The 21,673-nt window shown below is 40.4% G+C and overlaps 1 protein-coding gene across 4 annotated transcripts in view; it reads left to right on the forward strand.

The window, feature by feature from the left end:
* The window catches only part of Esr1 (estrogen receptor 1), a 293,257-nt gene that overhangs the window by 133,648 nt on the left and 137,936 nt on the right, over nt 1-21,673 (forward strand). For 3 of the 4 annotated variants that reach the window (XM_008847745.2, XM_017801829.1, XM_017801831.1), the window contains exon 5: nt 10,323-10,658. The exons of the other annotated variant lie outside the window; for it this stretch is intronic. In XM_008847745.2, the coding sequence (XP_008845967.1) occupies nt 10,323-10,658 (336 nt within the window). The remainder of the gene's footprint in view (nt 1-10,322; nt 10,659-21,673) is intronic. 4 annotated transcript variants of the gene reach the window in all.

Genomic DNA, 21,673 nt, shown 5'->3' on the forward strand with positions numbered 1-21,673 from the left:
TCCTTTCACGTCTCCCTTGTGCTCAGAAACAATGGCTTCTCTCCTCCCAGAATGCAATGCAAAGCCCTCACTGTAGTCGCCAGGATGCTGTGGGCGTGGCTTCACATCCCACGTCTCCCTTCATCAACTACAACAGCCATGCCTGGTTTTTGGCTCTTTCTTGACCCTTTCATTTCTATTTCCTTCCCAGCATCAGCCTTTGTCCTCCTTAGTTGGCTGTTCTCACTTTGCTTTGGTCTTCAAGCTCAGAGAAACACTCCCCGCTTTAAATACCCTCCCCACGCATTCCACTTTGTTTTTCTTCCTGGAACGTATTTATATAACATTTCCTATGGGACAAGTTTCCTAATAATGAAGCCCCTCAGTTTCTGCCTGTCTGATTTTTATTTCTCCTTTACTTTTGAAGGATAAATTCCCTGCATCTAGGATTCCAGACTGCTCACTTACAGTATTTCATGTGTTTCGTTGCACACTTCTCACACATACATGGTTTTGAAGAAACCTTGTTCTGACCCTGTCCTCCATTAGCAGGTGTCTCCCTAGTCCCGGCTGCCTTCATATTCCCTTTAGTCTTAACCACCTTTGCGATTATGGGCGGAGCTGTAGCATATCTTATAAATCCTTTCACGTCTCCCTTCTGCTCAGAAACAATGGCTTCTCTCCTCCAAGAATGCAATGCAAAGCCCTCACTGTAGTCGCCAGGACGCTGTGGGCGTGGCTTCACATCCCACTTCTCCCTTCATCAACTACAACAGCCATGTCTGGTTTTTGGCTCTTTCTTGACCCTTTCATTTCTATTTCCTTCCCAGCATCAGCCTTTGTCCTCCTTAGTTGGCTGTTCTCACTTTGCTTTGGTCTTCAAGCTCAGAGAAACACTCCCCGCTTTAAATACCCTCCCCACGCATTCCACTTTGTTTTTCTTCCTGGAACGTATTTATACCTGACACTATTCATTTATTGGTCTGTCTACCTCATACAATTAAGAATGTTTGGGTAGAGGGGCTTTGTCTTTTGCCTCATAGCAGTGTCTGACCATCACCATTTTTGATTATATAATGAATGAATAAAATTAAAGCCGAATTAAAAGTGCAGCATTTCTGTGCATAGGCATATGCTTTGCTAAATGACAGAGAGCCCTCTCTCACATCATCAAGGTTTTTTTTTTTGTCTGTTTGTTTTTTTACTTTTCACCCAGTTTTGGCACCTTAGAAAAGTCGTTGGAACCATGATTTTGAGAACTAGTTTTGACAGGCAATAGAGGCTCATTTCTGCCCATCTTCTACATTTGAGGGAAAATAGTCTATCTTAATATCTAATATTCAGACACCTGGGATCCATTGATATGCAAAGTGCATAAATAATAGCATTTGTACAAAAATGGGAAAATAAGTTTTTAAATGTTTCCAGGTCAGGGTCTATATAATTAAGAATCTCTAATAAGAAACACTGTAGCTGAAATTGCAATAATTACACAATCCTAGGGCTGCAGAGATGGCTCAGCAGTTAAGAGCACTAGCTGCTCTTGCAGAGAACTCAGGTTCAATTCCCAGCACCCCCGGGATGGCTAACAACCATCTGTAACTCCAGTTCCAGGGGATCTGACACCCTCTTCTGACCTCTGTGGGCATTGCATGACACAGATGCATGCACATACAAGCAGACAATACATTCATAAACACATAAATTAAAAATAATAAATAAAATATTTTTAAAAAGAATTACATAATACTGTTGCATCCTTGGTGGGTCAGTAGAAGCTCTGGCCCCCAGGGAGTCCAGGGCCCCATTTATAAATACAGATCACAGACTGCAAACCATTTATTTTGTTAATTAACAATGTATGTATGTTTGTACAAATTGCACCCCCATACCAATGTTTCCGGAGAGAGATACAACATATTATTTACGGGTGTGGGCCTGAAATCAGTGTAAATGGGTTCAAAACCCATCCCTCCATCTTCACATCTGTTCTGTTTTCAGTACGGGGGATTGAACCCAAGACCTTGCAGATGGTTGGTAAGTGCTCTACCACTGAGCTAACTCCCTAGTGCTGTCTCTCAGTTCTTTGGCCTATTGAAAGAGACACTGTAGTGCTTATCTTACATGTGTCTTTGAAAATTAAATTGCCATTTAGGTGAAGAGGTCAAATGAGCATCTAGTGTTCAGAAAGCACTCAATAATCACCAGCTGCTACTACTAGTAGTACTACTAGTACTACTGCTGCTACTACTACTACTGCTGCTGCTGCTGCTACTACTGGTCTCAAGCAATACTCGTTGGCTCTCACTTAGTGGAAAAGACATTTTTAAAGTGATGTGGTAGATCAGAGATGTGATGGGCAGACTGAAGAACTAAGCTGGGGATACAGGTGGGACAAGAGAAGCAGGACATTGGGGAAGCCCCCAAAGCAGCCTGGCAGCTTTTCCTGCCTCCCCTCCTGAGGACCAGGGCCTCTGCAGAGCCTTGAGCTTTGCAGTCTCTAACATTCTGACATACAGGCTTTGGAGTCATTTGGAATTATTGCCATGTCCTTAGCCTCCCTTGGTGAGGCAGCAGGCATGATGGCCCAAGCCTCTTTCTTCTCTGTTCAATGGGAGATAACACCAGTACTTACCTTATGCAATTTATTGTATTTCAAGACACAGCCTTAGAACTGAAGCACTGAGGTCTCTCTGAAACAGTTTTATTAGTTCTTATCTTTATTTAATTTTGAATTAATCAGCACTTCTGTTTCCTTCAACATGGTGAATTAGAAAAGCTTTTAGTGTATTTTTTTTAATACCTCATGGGTAATGTGAAATTATTGAGAAACAAAAGAAAAGTAATTATGCAAATGTTGGAAATACTTAATAATACATTGAAGTAGTTGCCAGGAGCTGGAAAAAATTACTAATGTTAACTAGCTTTTTTGTAGAGCCATAGGTTATTAAGAGGAAAAAAAGAGATAATTTCAATAAAAGAAAAATTGAAGGCCTGCTTTAGAAGCAAATAATCCAGTTAATTCCATCATTAATGAATATTCAGATAGTAAATTAACTTTTCCTGAGATTCAATGGCCAAATCAAAGAATTTAAAGACTTAAAGAAATGAATGATTAAACTCTAACTGGGCACGGTGGTGCATGCTTGTGATCCCAACACTTGAGATATGAAGGTAGGAAGATTAAATTTCAAGGCAAGACTGATCTATATAGAAAGGACAAGCTCAGCCTGGGCTATCAAATGAAACCCTGTCTTGAAAGGATCAGGGGATGGGGAGGTAGCTCAGTGGTAGAATGCTTGCCTAGCTTGTTCTAGGGCCCTGGGTTGAATTCCCACCCCTACAAAGCAAAACAAAAGAACTCAGATCATTATAAGCACTGTTTTGGTGCGTCTCAGGCATTTAACTCATTAGGATACATCTTTGTTTTAGGGACAGGGCGAAATTGTTTAAGCAGCCCCTTTCTCTTCACCAGGAGTCAGCCTCTATCATCCCTTTCAGCAACCAACTAAGTCTCCCACAGCCTTTGAAGAGAGACTCCTTAGGGCCTGTCTTTCTTGGGTGCCCTGGGGTAGCTTCCTCGGCTTGACTGTCTCACTTATTGGCTTAGTAAATTCTCTTAAGTTAGCATCTCCTAGAGTGGATTAACATCACTCAAATCTACAAAGGAGAGGCTTTATACTTGGCCTTTCTAAACGCTTGCAGTAAGTGATGAGGATATCAGGGCTGCCTGACCCCAGGGAGATACACCAGTTCAAACTGGTAGCATTTCAGACTTAGAATGTGCATGACACATAAAAGAGCATTTGGTTTCACACTCTCTTACATAAAAGTGATGGATCTGTTAGGAAAGTCATTGGAAAAATAAATTTTCTTTGATGCAAACATTATCTCATCACAGATACAACTTGAGAGGTAAAAGTGAGCAGTGACTCGCTTGTTCAGTGCCCAGCTTCTGGGTCACACTGCTGAATCTATCACTCCACCCTCCTGAAAATGACATTTTAATGTATCACATGGTAGTACAGAACCTCTTGTTTGCTGTCTAGTACTCACTACAATGCTATTTGTTACAAATAAGTTTCTTGACAGGAGCTTGCCGGGTTGGTATTTTCATAAATCTAAACTAACTGGTTTTTAAACTTTTTTCTTCTTTATGAATTTAAAAAATATTTTTCTTCTTCCTTTAGTAGTTTAGTATTTTGACTTTTCTCCTGATAGTTCAAAAAAGTAAACATGGGGCTTGAGAGATGGCCCAGTGGTTAAGAACATCGACTGTCCTTGCAGAAGACCCAGGTTGGAATCCCAGCACCCACATGGCAGCTAACAGCTGTCTGTAACTCCAGTTCCAGGGAATCCAACAGCCTCTCCTGTCCTCCACGGGCATTGTACGGCATGGGTGCACTTACCTACTTGCAGGCATAACACTCATACACATAAATAAAAATAATAAATAAATAAATAAATAAACATGAAGAGGAAAGCATGTGTTGCTACTCTGCAAATAATTCTGGAAAATGTCTTGAGGGAATGGGATTTTAGTTTCCGTTTCAGACTTCAATTTTCCCCATTGCTCTTACCCCACATAGCTAAGAAGGCCATAAACTATCACCACTCACTTAATGTGAATAAAACAGAAACCAAAGTTCATTCATTTTTTTTCACCCCCCTTTCACCTAATTCTAGTTAAAGCTTTTGAAACTTCTCTACGTATATAATATGGCCACTACTAATGTACACTGTTATGACTGACCAGAACAGTGTTCCTTCCTCCTTGAGCCAAACCCTGGGATCCTACTATGTGTAATTAGTTAAATAATATGCATAATTTTCATTTTGTTTGCTCATTTGGTAGGGACGTTGGCATTTGTAGAACACAGTGTATTTGAGATAAGTTGGAATATCTGTGAATGCTTATTGACTCTACCTCTTTCTATATGACCACTTTGTGGTTTTATAGTCAACTCATCTCTCCAGTTGTATTTTAGGGTTCAACATCTCAAACTTGGGGTCATTTTGTGTTGTGTTCAATAGCCTGCGTCATATCCTTGTGAGACTCACGTGGGCAGTGTAGTGCAGTGCGTTATTTTAAATAGGAACAGCCACTCCCACCTTCCTTCAAGAAAGGACATTGCATGATCTGACATGTGTGCATACAAAATCTTCATACAGCCTGTGCTTGGACACCTCTGTTCATTCCTGATGGTGGCAGCTTCTACCTGTACTGTTACCCAGCTGCAAACTGTTTCTTATATTGCACTGCAAAGAGCTTACTGGAGGGTGTTGCTTTTATCCCTCCAGGTGACTAGTCCTGATCCTCACGTGTTTGTCATACAACTGATTTCATGTCTCTTCAACATTCTAGCTGCTCAAAGAGGAATGGGTTTCTTTTTCTTAAATATGAAGCATCTAGTCAGAGCATGATACTTCATGTGTGCTCTGATGGGCTGACTATAGAGTGCGACCATCATCATCGTTCTTAAGTCAGATGCCGGCATGTTTGATGATGTGACTATTGAAATGCGTGTAACTGTGCCCAGTTGCCCATCACGTGCCGTTGCTTTCTTCTGACTTGTTTTATTTCTAGGTACCCTTAAACTTGTTAGCTCGATGCTTATGATAATAAACAAATTTAAAATCTTTAACTAAAAATCAGAAGAAAGCCAACTTCATTGCAGAGGCAGCACATGAACACACAGAATGATTCTAGAGAGGCTCTACTGGTGGGATGCGGTTAGTGCAGGGCACTTAAATGAGAATACTTTGTGAGGAAGGACTAATTAGTTAAACATATCCTTCCATATGGTGTACAGAAAATAAAGTACTTAAAATGTATACCTCAGCCGGGCATGGTGGTGCACAACTTTAATCCCAGCAATGGAGAGGCAGAGCAGGTGGATCTCTGTGAAACTGAGGCCAGCCTGGACTACATAGTGAGTTCCAGGACAGTTGGAGCTATAACAAGACCATCTCTCTAAAACCAAAAAATATACTTGTGCTCAATGCATATTAATGATAAAGCAACAATATCATTTTATTTACTTATCCCAACACTTCTAATAAATGCTCATTTTTGTACCAAACAAGTAGGAAGGATGATGCTTTCTCTTTGTTTATAAAATGCCATCTAATATATCTAATTTAGACCTCTAACAGTAATAAAATTATCTCTTTAAAAAGATTCCAGTCATACATTTGTCCCAATTTCTTGACAAATTAGAACAAAAAAAGAACAAGTTTCTCCCTTAGTTATTAATTTGCTACGGAGTGATAAAACTCATCACACGTATTTATTTCTGATGTGTTTAGTGTTGCATAATAGTTGAATTAACTTTTTGCTAAAGTGATCATTTCCTCCATGTAAGTCTAAAATTTACTTTCTTACTTGCTTTTTCACTAATTTCAGATAGATTAACTTTTCAAGAAATATAGAAGTTTGGGTCCATCTTTAGTCTTTAAACTAGTTATTTTTACTGACAACATTTCATCAGCACAGAATGGCCTTTTGCAGGCTAGGAGGTTGAGCCAAAACCTCAAAGAATCCACAGCGGAAAGGCTGTGTCACCAGTTCCCCTCCTGGCTTCTTAACTGAGTTAATGAAAGTCACAGGAAGGCAAACCTTTGAAAGAAAATGGTTTTAAACCATTTAGAACTTTTCTATTTAGAAGAAAGAGGTACATGTGTGGAATAGTAACGGTAAGTACACTGTTTGAGAGACTTGGGCCAGTTCCTAAGATGATGATGCACACACACATCTTAGTCACAGCTGGGAATTTACTGAGCCCCACTGGGGTCCAGAGACAGTAACATACATTGTGATTAATTCCGTAGGAGCCCCCATCTAGAAATCTGCTTAGGTAAGGAAGCTGTTCAGTAAACGCTTTAAAAAATTAATTAAAAAATAGTTTTGGGGACTGGAGAGATGGTTCAGCAAGTAAGGGCACTGGCTGTTCTTGCTGAGAACCTGGGTTCAGTTCCCAGCAGCTAACAACTGTCTGCATCTCCAGTGCCAGGGGATCCCATACCCTCTTCTGGACTCTGCAGGCATTGCATGTATGGTCCACTTCCATACATGCAGGCAGACTATTCATACACATAAAAATTAAAAAAAAAAAAACTTTAAGATTCAAAATGTAGCTGAAGGGCTGTGGAGATAGTGCTTGCTGTGCACGCATAAGGATCTGAGTTGGGGTCCCCAGCGTGATGTAAAAGCTGGGTGCTATAGTGTTTTTCATCATTTAGCATGCTTTCATCTCTAAGGTTTCTGTCTGACTTTTTAAAAGTTATTTTTATTTTATGTATATGAGTGCATTACCTTCATATATTTAAGTGCACCCATGTCATGTGATGCTCGCAGAGGTCAGATGCGGGAGCCAAATCCCTTGGAACTGGAATTATGGATGGTTGTTAGCTGCCATGTGGGTGCTGGGAATCGACCCGGGTCCTCTGCAAGAGCAGCCAGTGCTCTTAACTGCTGAACCATCTTTCTAACCCCGTTTGACTTTTTCGGTGTGTATGTTTGTGTATTGTGTTGTGTATATCTGTGTGTGTTCAGGTGTGTGTGCAGGTGTGTTTGGGAGACAGAGGTAAACATCTGGTGTCTTTCCTGAATCACTCTTCATTTTTATTTTTTGACCAGGTTCTCTCATTGAACCTGAAGCTCAATGATTACTAGATGGACTGGCCAAAGAGCTTGAGAGATGGCCTGTCTCCTACAACTCCCTACACTGGGGTTGCAGATGTGTGCTGCCACATCTGCCTTTTTATAAATGCTCTGAGAATCCAAACTCAGGTCTGCAGGCTTGCATGGCACTGCAAGCATTTTACTGATGAGCCATCTCTGCAGCCCCATCTCTTTGATTTTTTTTTTCAAAAAGAATCAGTTTTTTGTTGAACATATAACTTAGCTCAGTTACAGAAATCACAGAGGTTAGGAAAATTTGTCTTTAAATTTTTCAAAGATAACTCAAACATACCAGTTCTCGTCAAATTCTTCCAGCCAGGGAGTTGAAAAGTGTGCTTTGTGGAATTCTGTCACACGTTTCCTGAAAAGTATGTGGAATCAGCATAATTTGGCTTTTGGAAACATTGGAATCTATGTATGGTGAAACTGTAATTATCTTCAGTGCTAAAGCCAGTTTAGCACAGTCACTTGGAGATGTTATTACCACGGCTGACACAGCAGATGTGTAGTGAAGCCTGTATTGTCTTGGCTCATCTGGGGGAGCGTTTGTGACTTAGACCATACCTATTTATGTCTTGGTGCCACTAATATCTAAAAATGCCTTAGCTTGCAAAGCTGCAATGGGAAAACAGTTCGCATTTTATTGCATTCTGAGTAATCTTTCTCTTGCCATGAAAATCTATTAAATTGGCATTAAATCAGTGACTTGATGGGAGTCCAGAAACAGTATGAACATCTGATGAAATTATCTGAATTATAAGATTAATGATTAATTCAGAGACTCTACACATAAACTATTGAATCGGACTTCTTTTGCCTTAGTGTGAAAATCAAATAATAAAAAATAAAAAACTTAAGCTTTCTATTCTACTCCAAGACCTTTATGAAGCATTTGGACAAAAAAAAAATAGGAAGAAAAAGAAAAGCTCAGTGAAACCTTTTTCACATTCCTCTGCAAAATGAAAATCCTCTAGCATGAAAAGCCCAGATGTGTTGGTGCTCTGTAGCTACATGTCCAGATGGCTCTACTCAGTATTCACCTAGAGGGTCTGGAGTCACATTCTGCAACATGGCTGCTTTCTCTCTCAGAGAAAACTTAACTTGTCTGATAAATTTATAGATTGTTTCTCTATATTTTCTTAAAGTTCATTGAGTTTCCTTAAAACAGGCATTTCAACTTCTTTGAGAGTTCACACATCATTTACTTAATGGTTAGTTTCTGGTGTATTGTGTTAAGTGAGATTTTTGGTTTCCTGAGGTTCTTGATGCTTGATGGTATCGGTTTGTCATCCATACATTGATTAGGCATTTACTCCAGTCATCATAATCTGGCTTTGACTGTGATCTTCTTTCTAGAAATAAATTCTAAACATGCTGGGTATTACTCTCTGAGCCTGTAGCTAAGACCCTATGATCAGGTTTGCCCCCAGTTGCTGCTGGTGTATGGCCACCCCTTTCCAGCACTAGAGCCTCCTTACATTCTAGTTTGTCACGTATCTGCCATGTGTTGTTCAGGATACACTAGGGGTGTGCCTAGAAAGGGTGGTCGTTTTCTGAAAGCTTCTACGTGAGGTCAGAGCAGGCACTGATGCCTCATCCTGCAGTGGCCTGTAGTCAGGTATCATGGGTGCCTACAGAGAGCAGTACAACACATGGTCAGGACCAAGGCCCATGCACTAGGATTTGTCTATTGTTGTGATCTCTCTAGACCAAGATCACTGCAGCTGGCTAGAGGTTATACAGGCTAAAATACAAGCCTGTTCCCTTGTGGCCTTAGGTTTCTTCTTGGTGCCAGAGCAGATTCATTCAGGGTCTTGGTCTAAGGGCAGTGACTGGAGAGTAGTGATCATGGGTTTCTCAGTGATAGACTTGGTACCGGAGGCCAAATCCAAAGTCTGTACATAATTCTGTGTCCTCCCCTCAAGTGAGCAGGCATTTCTACATTCTAGTGATGCTTAGAGTTGATAGAGAATAACAACAGTGGTTAACCCTATCCCTCCCTCCCTCCCTCCCTCCCTCCCTTCCTCAGTGAATCCTATTATTATACTAAAATCAACAACTGTGGTCTCTCAGAGTTTCTTTTAACTTTTTGAGAGTGCTTTTGAGTGTGAATAATGGTTCAAATCAATGTTTCTGCTGAGATTGAGTCACTGAAGGGTCTCACTCCACTATTGTGTGCCACTCCTTCCTTAGTGAAAATACTCTTAATTTGCTATTATGGGATGCCCCTAACAGAAGCAATCTTTGATATTAAACAATATTTCAAGAGTAATTAGTTATTATAATTCTGTTCTTTTTACAACAGCTATTACACACACACACACACACACACGCACACACACACACGAGATCTAGTATGTCAGAACCAACTACTGACTCATAAAATCCTTTTGGTACATTTTCAGGAGTTTTGGACATCTCTTGATACCAGACAAGTGACTTGAAACTTGTTATGGTGACATTATTTACCATAAAATTGGCAAATATCTAAAATCAATGCCTTTCCCTCTTTCTTCAGGAAAGAGGTTATGAAGCACAAGTTTGCTGATATCTCCTGTATTTATGTTAATAAGGAAAGGGACTATTATCTTTGAGGATGGCATTTGTATGAAAGTTCACATGAGGAAAAGGTAATCTAATCTTTCCCCTGCATTTTCAGGGATACGGAAAGACAGAAGAGGGGGGAGAATGTTGAAACACAAGCGTCAGAGAGATGACTTGGAAGGCAGAAACGAAATGGGGCCCTCAGGCAACATGAGAGCAGCCAACCTTTGGCCGAGCCCGCTCATGATCAAGCACACTAAGAAGACCAGCCCAGCCTTGTCCTTGACAGCAGATCAGATGGTCAGTGCCTTGTTGGATGCTGAACCCCCCTTAATCTATTCTGAGTATGATCCTTCTAGACCCTTCAGTGAAGCTTCGATGATGGGCTTATTGACCAATCTGGCAGACAGGGAGCTGGTTCATATGATCAACTGGGCGAAGCGAGTGCCAGGTAAGAACGCTAAGCTCAACTTCTATTTTAAGAGTCAGTAACTTTTCAAGAATTGGTTGTGGCATCATGGGAAAGATAGTGGGAGCTAAAGAAACAATAGTTTGTTATATGATTAATTTCAAGGCAACATTAAGATCTGTTAACTTTCAATATTGACACACTGTGTATCTCCTGAAACTTATGAAGTAACATTTTAAAATAAAAACCCAGAAGAGTAAAGTCTTTAATATAACTTAACTGATCTTATTTGCTGACAAGATTTGAGTAGATGCTGCATACCACATGTACATATGGATGTAGCATATGTGCTTATAGATCACATATTGGAAGTATTTAATCCTAACAATTCACAGTTTTGGTTTTCTCAGACTATTATTCAGAACACCTCTATTAATAAATCATTTTTCCATAAAAAATATTTTCTTCAAATATTGTTGTGAACTAAAGGGCTAACAATAGGTCTATTTGCTGAATGCCAGTTGCTTATCTGACGTGGTTTATGTACAGTGTGTTCAGAGGAGGGAGAGTCCAATAGAAGGGACGTGGGGACCACCATCCCTGACAGGAGCTTGTGGATGATCCAGCAACCGAAGTGACACTTGGCTCTTCTGTTGATTCTCCTAAGTGCTGTTTCTATAGCACTTGATGCTGCTCTTGTTTAGGAAAGACTCTAGTTGTGATGGAAATAAGACTCTCCTGTTCCCCAGCTAGTGGATTACACATATCTGGAAGCCTGTGCCAAGGCAGGAGGAACTGGCCTTTCTTTTCTGGCTTACTGATCTACTCAGGGATGGGTTTAGATATTTTCTCATTTGCTTTCTTTTAGTAGATGAAGTTATTGCCTCTGGCACATGAGTTTTTTTTTTTAATGAAACTAAAGTACAAATGGAGTTTTGTACCTGTATTTCCAGGATCACTGACATAGGCTGAGTGAAAGTGTATCAGGTGATAGAGAATTTTACATGTATTTGCATAAATCCACTTATAAGCATGTGGTTCTTTGAATAAAGAGCCAGTGCAGTGATCCAAACTTATTACAGACATCTATTTAGGTGGTTTGGATGGTAGAGATGGGATTATATGGAAGAATAAGATAAACAGACAAATATAAGTTTTAAGGATCAATTTAACCAGAAAACAAACTCTTGGCCATCTTTGAGCTAAAAGTTATATTCATCTCTGAGATACTTTAGTATTATTTGTGAGACAGATACAAATACATTAGAACCTGAATCACATGGAACTATAGGTTTTTCCTTGAACTTATGTTTATTTTATCTGTTTTTATAATTTGCAAGAAAAGAATAAGCAAATACATAAAATCAATGGCCATACCCCTGACAGCAAATTCTTGGTTGCCATTAAGTTTTTATTATTCTATAAAGAAAGATTCTTCCTTATGAAATCTTGGCAATTTACTTCTAGAGTATTACCTAACTCAGGTATATATTTTTCATGTTTGCCAGTAGATTCCCATTTTTACATTTTTATAATTTTTTGATGACTTTTTGAGACAGGGTTTTGCTATATAGCCCAGCCCAGGCTAGCTTTGAACTTGTGATCCTTCTGCCTCAGCCTCCCAAGTGATAGGATTACAGGCATGCAGCATCATGGCTGGCTTTTATACTTACCCAAATGTAAAAAGCATTTGAAAGAACTGGAATTAAGTTCAAATGTATTACCAGTAGATGAAGAATTCATGAGCATAATTTTCTGAATTTAGGATTAAAATGGAGACAGATGTCTAGGGAAGGAAAACTCTGTGTCTGTGTTTAGCTATCACAATGTTAAACTCAGAACTAGACATGTTTATGGTAATAACATATTTAGCGAAACTACTCTCAAACTTCATTATGCTAATTTAAGTGTCCAAAATCCTTGGATTAAACAATATTGTTACATGATCCTTTATAAAAAAGAATTAATTCCGAAGGCAAAAATGAAATTATGTAGTCATGTGCTATGTAACATTTTGTTTAGCAACAGACCTCTTAAGTGATGGTGACCCTAAAGGATTATATGGACTAGTGATGCTCACAGAAGGCTAAAATTTCCAAGGGATGCATTCCTTTGAATGTTTCCCTATTGTTAAGTGACACAGGCTCTGTGTATGTGTTCATCTGTGTGCCTCTGGAATATAGCTATTGTAAGTCAAAAGCCTACTTGTCTGAGGAAGCAGAATGGAAATGGTCATTGATGTAAAAGGAATGAAAGCCTTTTTCAAATACAGCTTTTTCTGAAAAATTTTACAGTCATCTTCAGAACTCTTCCAGAAGACCCTCTTTCTGCTCTTGTCTGTCATTTATAACTTTCATTTTAAAAATAGCTTATACTAAAGAGCCAATATAGACAATGTCCTAACTATAAGGTGATGATTTGGGACTAATAATAGTGGTAATTTTAAAAAGGGAGTAGGAGACATAGTAGGGAGAATAGTAAAGGAGCTGTTTCTCAATGTGTGTGGAATGAGGTATGTGACAGATGAATCTGTGTGGGGCGTTTGTATAATCCTCAGACTGACCACCAATATAACGGTGTGAATTCACTTTATTTTGAATGATGAATTTTAACAAACATAGTCAATATTTGGGGCTATTTAATGGTTTTAGAAGTTTTCTTTTCTAATAGAATATTATTAGAATTCTCAAGTGTTGATGGATAAAACAGAATTTTCTTTTGTCTTAACATCTGGCCATGTTTTCTGCCTTAATATGTGAGAATTAAGATGTGAGAATATTTAAAATAAAATATAATTGTGATAGTCAAGTTTCCACCTACAAAGAACTTATATTGGACCCAGCTAAAGGTGTCTAGAAGGAATTCATGTTTCCCTTTGAAATTTGTAAAGAACAGCAGCAGGAAGAGTAGGGGCCCCGAGCCCCCCAGCTTTGCAGGAGCCCTCCAGCCCTTCAGGAATGCTTTTTACAATACATCCTGTTTTTACATCTTAATGTCTTGCTATAGAGATTTGTACCTTATTGTTTGCTCTGTAGCTCTGTAATTTGTTAATATCTGATAGGCATTTTCTAGTATAACCATGGATGGAGATTTACTTTTTAACTTATTCTTTGAAGATTTCATGCATGTATACAATGTATCTTGATCATATCCACCACTCATTTCCCCTCCAACTCCTCCTAGGACCCTCCCATCACATCTCCCTTCCAACTTCATGTCCCTTTAATTAATTAATTAATTAATTAATTGATTGATTGATTAATTGATTGATTATTTTAACCCACTGAACCAAATCAGTGTTCCCGATATACACATGGATGAGGGGTTATTTGCTGGGGCACAGTCACACTCATAATGAAAAGTGACTCTTCCTCCTCCAGGAGCTAGCCATCAGTTGCTAATAACGCCTTAGCTACGGTTGGGGCCTCAGGAGCTGCTTACACTTCCGTGCTGGAATTTTTAACTGGCTTGATCTGCACTGATCTTGTCTAGGTAACCACAACTGCTGTGAGTTCATGTGTCCACAGTTATGTCATTTTGATTTATGAAAAATTTAAACCATTTTCAAAATTCACAGTAATTTTACATACCTCAAAAGTAATTTCATTCCTTAAGTTTGTGTTCTAGCTGTCTATTTTGAATCAAGATTTAGGAAGATATGTAGGTTTTTAAAGACTGGTACCAGAAATCTGATGGCCTCATGGACCATTGGGCATAGGCCTGGGAGGTAGGCTAGAGGTCTGACCAGGAAGGGGAATGAGGGAGAAATGACTTGGAGTTTGGTTTTATGAAAGACATGCAGCCTTAACTACTTCCTCTTTCTCTTAGTGGCACACTTTCCATCCTTTCTCTTCCCTGCTGGCCCTCTCTGTGCTATGGTATAGGAGCTCCTCCTCTTCAGTCCTGACTCCCCACCATTGGGCTTTGGGTCCCCTACTTGCTCCCTTTGCCCCCAGAGGGAGAGGATCTTTTTTTGATACACACCTCCTATGAGCCCCACACTTGGTTGCTCAGCAGTTTCTGTGCCATCTCCGAGGGAGCATGGTTGGCAGGACCATCCTGGGGCTCAGAAATTCTGTTCCTGTATCCCAGGGAATCCAGTGATCAGCATCCCTGGCCCCTAATACTTACCCTCACAATTCAAATTGGTAATCAACTGAATTCTGGAAAGGAGTGAATAAATGAATAAATGAAAGGTGACTTTGGAACTGGCTGATTTTATAAAATCCAAGTCCCATTTAGAACTCAATTTTCCCACCTACTAAGACTGGTCCTTAGGCTGTGATGATCCTCTCCTCTCTTCAGAGTCTACCTGCTATTCTGGCATTTCTGTGACAGTCTTAGCAGGGTTCCATTCCCAACCTTTCTTCCTGTAGAAGGAGAGGGATATCCAGAAGAGAGTACAGACGTGTGCTCTGAGGACTGGGATAGGCTTCAGTTGTCTGTCTGTAGGGAAGGAGCACTTTAGTGAGTGTAGCTAAAGTGGGTAAGGACAAGGAGCAGAGAAAGGACACAGCACCTCTATCCTGGAATTGGGAGCAAGCAGTACATTCTATTTGGGGAGGTTCCTGTGCATTCCAGGGACTTGGCAAGATACCTCGGTATCTGTTTCCCAATTATAATCAGAGCAGCAGAGCCTGTCCTCAGGCTTTTCTGGTGTTCCAGCATGCTAGGATCCAGCATGGTGATTTAAGAGAACATGGCTGAAAGTGTGGGTGATACCCTGAAGCGGTGCATGCCGTATTTAAGGCAAGACTTGCCTAGAATTTGAAAGTATTCTGCTGAGAGGCCAGTACTAGGACCCCATCTCCTCAGTATTGGTATTGGCACTCTGGGCTGCTGTGCACCGGGCTGCAGTGCATTGGAATGCAGTGCACAACCTCATCTGGAATATTCATTCCCAGTCAGTCCTGCCCAACTTCCCACTGTTCTTCAGAAAGCTCCGGGTAAATCTCGAGGAACACGGCTACTTGTCTGATTTACCTTTCATATAAAAACTCTGACACCCTTAGATATTTGAGGACCAGATGTATTAAGGCCTTTAAAAATTCCTTTCCAATCTTGAGAGTATTGCAAACATTCCCCATCTGGAGCCTTCGCTCTATCTTCCTGTGCTGGATAGCTTTGGTTGTCAAGGTAACTCACCTGAGTAGAGGGAACCTCAGTTGAGGAATAGTCTCCTTTGGATTGGCCTGTAACCATGTCTGTGGGGCATTTCCTTGACTGCTGAGTGATGTGAGAGAGACAAGCCCACTGTGGGCAGTGCCACCCCTGTATTGTATAAGAAAGCAGGCCAAACATAGGCCAGGGGAGCAAGCCAATAAGCAGCTGTTTTCCATGGTCTGTGCTCCAGGTTCCTGCCCTGAGTTCCTGCTTTGGCTCCCCATGATGATGGACTGTGCTTATAAGCCAAATAAACCCTTTCCACCCTAAGTCGGTTTTGGGCAGGGTTTTTATCACAGTAATTGAAAGAAACCAGAATACCTCCTTAAGGACCTGTCAATGAGTCTGGGAGACCCCAGAATCTGTACCTTTGCACACCATAGCTTTGGGTGCTGGGTGCGTCCAGGCTGTACTACAGGGATTGTTGGCCTGCAGGTTGGCACGTCCAGAAGAGTTGGATATTTGTTAACCGTTTAAGTGCTAAAGCACATGTTGCTCTTGAGGAGAGTTAGGGTTAAATTGTGTCCTTTGAAAACACATGTTGAAGGCCTAGCCCCCACTAACCCAGAGCCTGACATTATTTTGAAACAGTCTTACAGAGGAAATCAAGATCAAATGATCACCTGTGCATGGCTTATGATCCGTTATGGCTGACATCTTTATAAAAAGGGACATTGGGCACTGACCTCAACCTGTATGTGGGAAGATGATTTCAAGAGACCCAGGAAAAGACAGTGAAGGCAGTTGTATGACTGAACACACACCCTGAATATCTTCAGAGAGTGTGGCCATGTTAACACTTTGATTTTGAACCCCTAGTGTTCCATTTCTAGTCTGAAGCCCCAGCATCTAGTTCTAGATAAAACACTGTGACCAAAAGCAACTTAAGGGGGAAGTGTTTATTTGGTTTTACATTTCCAGGTCTGCAGCTTTTCTAAGCTGCATTCCAGTTCTGCTTTAATAAAGAAGCAGCCTGATTCCCAGCATCTGTCTTAAGGCCAAGATGAAACCCGAACTCTGATATCTCTTAGAACTTCAGAACTGTGCTCCAGAGCCAGGGTCTCACCCATTCTTTTATTGAAACAGTAGCTCCAATATGAAATGGGGAAGTAGAAGTCAGGATCCACCCTTATCTTATCAGAGACTCTTGCCTTGTAGGCCTAGAACCAAACATACTCAATTTCTTTTCTCACATTTCTTGCAATGAGAAAGATGCTTTGATATGTAAAGCATACACACATATAGTCATACAACATCTTGGGTGGAGTGCAAGGAGGGGTCCCGAAGGAATAAGATCATATCTCCAGGTCACAAGAGGGGCATATGGGTCAGTGAGTTTGTTTGCATTATGAACAGTAATTGTTTAGCTGAAAGGTAGGTAAAAGTCTTTACTCCAGATTATGCCCATAGTCCTAGGAAGATCACAATTCATCATTAAGGGAAGTCAGGACAGGAACTCTCTTGAAGAGAAGGGAAGGGAAGGGAAGGGAAGGGAAGGGAGAGGAAGGGAAGGGAAAGATGTCAGGGAAAGATGTCCGGGAAGGGAAGGGTGTCAGGGAAGGATGTCAGGGAAAGGAGAGAGAGAGAGAGAGCACATTTGGCTTTCCTAGTGTAGGCTTGGCTGATCATTTACTTCTCTGTCTTTTCCCTTCAATTTGTAGAACTGGTTCACCTAACTTCTGGCTTTGAAGCTGATTCTGAACTGTTGTAAACCCATGGCTTCACTTGGCAGATAGCTTGTAAAAGATTTTAACCAACAAAAGAGTGCTTTCACCTGGTACTTTCATGGTCTCTCTTTTTGACGTTCATAACTTTGCCTCATTGGAATTCATTCAGGATCTGGTGTGAGGTGCGACTCCCACACTGTTTTTATTCAAGTGACCCTGCTGTCACCAGTCCATTTATTAAACAGCCTCCTGCAGAAATATTTCTTGGAGTTCTTTCATAGTTAACCTTTCAAGTTTAAAGGCTTTGTTCATTTTTTTGCTCCTAGAGGCTTAAAAACATTTAAAATAAGGCAAAACCATCTGACCATTGGTCTACACATGTATTTATTTTCCCCATTATCAATATCAAAAAGAAAATAAGTGATCTATCCAAAAATACAGCTTTTGATTACTTTATGTTAACTGAGCGTGTTGTGTGGTTTTTCTGTCCTGGGATGAGATAATTAGTAACTTTCAATCAATTTTGGAAGTAAAGGAGGAATTCTTGCAACTTGAGACATTCTCCTAAGACCAGTTCCGATAAGAGGAGACCAAATGACTTAGTGCTGAATCAGACATATTAAGTAAGACATACAGTTTGTTTCACAGGAGAGGAAAAAAGAGGAGTGTACCAAGTATCCCTTCTTTCTTCTCCTGTCCGTTGCAGGTGCACCTCAAACGTGTTCCAGCTGCTTTCAATCCACTGGAATAATTAGTCCACATACAGCTTCCACCACCACCCCAGGCCTGTGAGTCCCAGTTTCCTTCTGTATGTTCTAAACGCTGCAGTTTTTGACTTTCAACTGGCCACAGCTCACACTTGGCCAACATATCTGAAAGCAGATGGTCCATTTTTCTTTTCTGCCCTTTGCCAGAAACTTGTTTCTCCTGGTGCTCTCTGTTCCTACCAAGCCCCTCACTCTTCATGTCCATCCAACCTGGCCTGCATCTCCCCCCCAGACACCTTGGAATGTTCACTGCATTTCCATTCCTTTGTCACTAGCTTAGTCTAAATCCTGCTTTTTCCTCATAACCAAAGGATTATAATCCTTGCTAACTTCTCCTTTTTGTTGATGTTCCCACCTTTCTGCCCTCAATTCATCTACCTCATCACTGACAAAATAATTTCTATGAATCATTATTTCAAGTGCTGGGTGGATAGGTCAGTGGTCACAGTGCTTGTCTACTACGTGGTGTGCATAATGCCCTGGGTTTCATCCCCAATAGTACAAAGGTGTGTGTACCTCTTGTACTAAGTTCCAGGGGCTACCATACTATGCATAACAAGCAAGTCAGCCTAAAGCAATGGAAATGTATGCTCTCATAGTTCTAGAGGCTGACAGTCTGAAACCAGGGGGTCAAAAGGGTCATGCTTTTTCTAAAGGTTCCATGTCTGACTTCTGAGCCTCTGGTGGCTGTGGGCAGTCTCAGGCATCCTGTTAGCAGCTGTATCTCACAAGGGTTAGCCACCACCATCACATCCTGTAGTATTCTTCCCCGTGTGTCTAACTCTCTGTGTCTAAATTTCCCCTTCCAAGGACACCAACTGTGCTAGTCAGCTTTAACTATCAACTTGACCCAGCCTAGAGTCACCTGAGAAGGGAGTCTTGTCTGTGCGGGGTTTTCTTGATTGTTAACTGATGTAGGAGGTCCTAGCTCACTCTGAGTTGTGCTAGTAGCTGGGAGGTGGTTCTGGGCTGTATAAGAAAATTAGCGAAGCATGGAGCTGTGAGTGAGTAGATGTCAGTGTTCCTCCGTGGTTTCTGCTCTGCTTCTTTGGCCGGGATCTCATTCCTTGGTGGGAGGTAATGCTGTATGAAACAACAGGCAGGCCTGCCTTGAATTCTGCTTTGGTTTCTCTCAGTGGTGGACTGTGACTTGTAACTGTAAGCTAAATAAACCTTTTCCTTTCTACAAGTATCTTTTGGTCATGTATTTTTCACAGCAACAGAATAAAATTAGAGCACTAGCCATATTGGATTTTAAATCTCACCCTCATCCAGCATCACATCACTTAACTTGATTACACTTATAAAGACCTTCTATTTTGTTGAGTCTTAAAGGATATTACTTGCAGGAGGACAACCATCCAATTCAAAATTAGCATTGGTATTTATTATTTTACTTAGCAAATGCCTTTACAGATGAATAATAGTAACCTCCCCAAAGCTTAAAATGTAGAACTGACTGATGCCTCGGGATTCTGATCCCAAGGTTGATCTATTTTAGACAGACCCTTGGGAAGGACCTTTAACAAAAGTCCTTATTTAATTTCTACTTTACAGCAGTCTGTTGAACTCAAGACCTCTCTTGACCCATACTCCACCTGCCATTCTCGGCTCACACAACATACTCATTTTTCTTTCATTGAATACCTGCATTCTGCTGTCTCTACACAAATCCTTTGTTCATTTTTTCCTAAAGGAACAGTTCTCTGAAACTTTATACTCTGCCACCAATATGGCCTTAGATTGAGTTTCCCTCATGGAGCAGCATTTGTTGGTCTAGATGTGTGTTGCAGAACTCTATCAGTGATGATCTGAAACACAGGAATAGCTTTTAATTCACGGTAGATTAGTTTGCTCCTGGATGAGTCATTTATTAAATAAATATTATAGAAGGCCATTGTTTTAGACTAAACTTCCTCAGTAGGCTCCAGCAGACCAAGACTCACAAATCAAAACGGAGTCATTCATCCTCAAAGTCAAACTGAAACCCAATTGTTATCTGGCCCTCTGAGAAATGAGGAAAGAGGGAAGCAATACCCAAGCAGGCTTGTTTCTACCAGCATGGCAATGCAACCCTCTGGGCTTGCATCCTGGGCTGGGGATGGAGCTCAGTTGGTAGAGTGCTTGCCTATCATGCCTGAAGCCCTGGGTTCAACCTTCAGTACTGCATAAACTGGGCAGGATGGTACACTCCTATAATCTCAGCAAATGGGAGGGGGAGACAGGAAAATCAGTTTTTCTAGGTCATCCTTGACTATATAGAGTTTGAGGCTAACCTGGGCTACACAGACCCTATCTTAAAATGCTACTGCTGCTGCTAATTCTCATATCTTTTAATTCTTAAAAAATTAACTTGAAATAATCTGTTCTTTAAACAATCAGTTAATTTTTATTGTTCTGTCTTCCTGCCTAACTTTGAAGTGACCAATCCAGTTTTTACCTTTTGCTTTGTCTATAATACTAACCGCCTCTGTTTTTGTCCACCACAACATGTTCTATTTTATTGAATGAAATGTTGCTTGATTCCAGAATAGCAAAATGAAGCCCATTAAGACTTCTAAACTAATAGTTGTAATTTTGTCTTCTGACAATTCTATAGTTGATTTTTTTTTCTTTGAGAGGAGAGATGATGCATTTCTGGCATTTGAATTTAATTTGTTTAAATTGTTCTTAAAAATTGTGTATGTATGGGCTGGTGAGATGATTCAGTGGGTAAAGGTGCCTGCTGCCCAGCCTGATGAGCTGAATTTGATTCCCAGAATCCACACAGTGGCAAGAAAAAAATGACTTCTGCAAGCTGTCCTCCATCCTCTACACGTGCTGTTGTGCTATGTGTACACACGCACATACACAACATGCACACACCACATATTCATACACACAAATTAAATAATTGTTCATGTGCAAGATAAAAATGTATATATAATGAATCAAATCAGTTTATATACAATGAATCAAATAAAATAAAATTTAATGTAAAGGTATCTTTCATTTAAATAAAGCCAATGACAGGTATTCCTATAAAGTAAGCATTCCTGTGAGAAAGCCAGTGCTTTCTTTTTTATTGACGTGTCATTTTTGACAAGTTGGCATTTTTTAACAAGGTGACCATTTCTAGACTACATTGTATCTGAGTTCTTAGAGGGGCTTGAAGTCACACAGTTTCTCCAGGATATAAGTGTCTTTCTGGGGTGACTGATCTGGGGGCTTCTGGGATCTATCTCCAATCACAGTGTATTAAGACCCTTGTGAACCAACCTGTGAGCCTTCAGTGTCACCATGACCCAGTGAGCCCAATTTGAATTTCTCTAATGTGCAACGAAAGTTATGCCTCAGTGATGTTTCATGTTAGTTTTTTGTTGTTTTTTTTTTTTTAAGAGTTAACCCTTAGAGAACTGCAGAAAGGAGAGAATATTGGTACTGGTCGTCATGATAGTTAAGTTAGTGAAAACGTAAAAAA

This window comes from Nannospalax galili, unplaced genomic scaffold (genome assembly GCF_000622305.1).
Source record: "Nannospalax galili isolate Female #2095 unplaced genomic scaffold, S.galili_v1.0 scaffold563, whole genome shotgun sequence".
NCBI lineage: Eukaryota > Metazoa > Chordata > Mammalia > Rodentia > Spalacidae > Nannospalax > Nannospalax galili.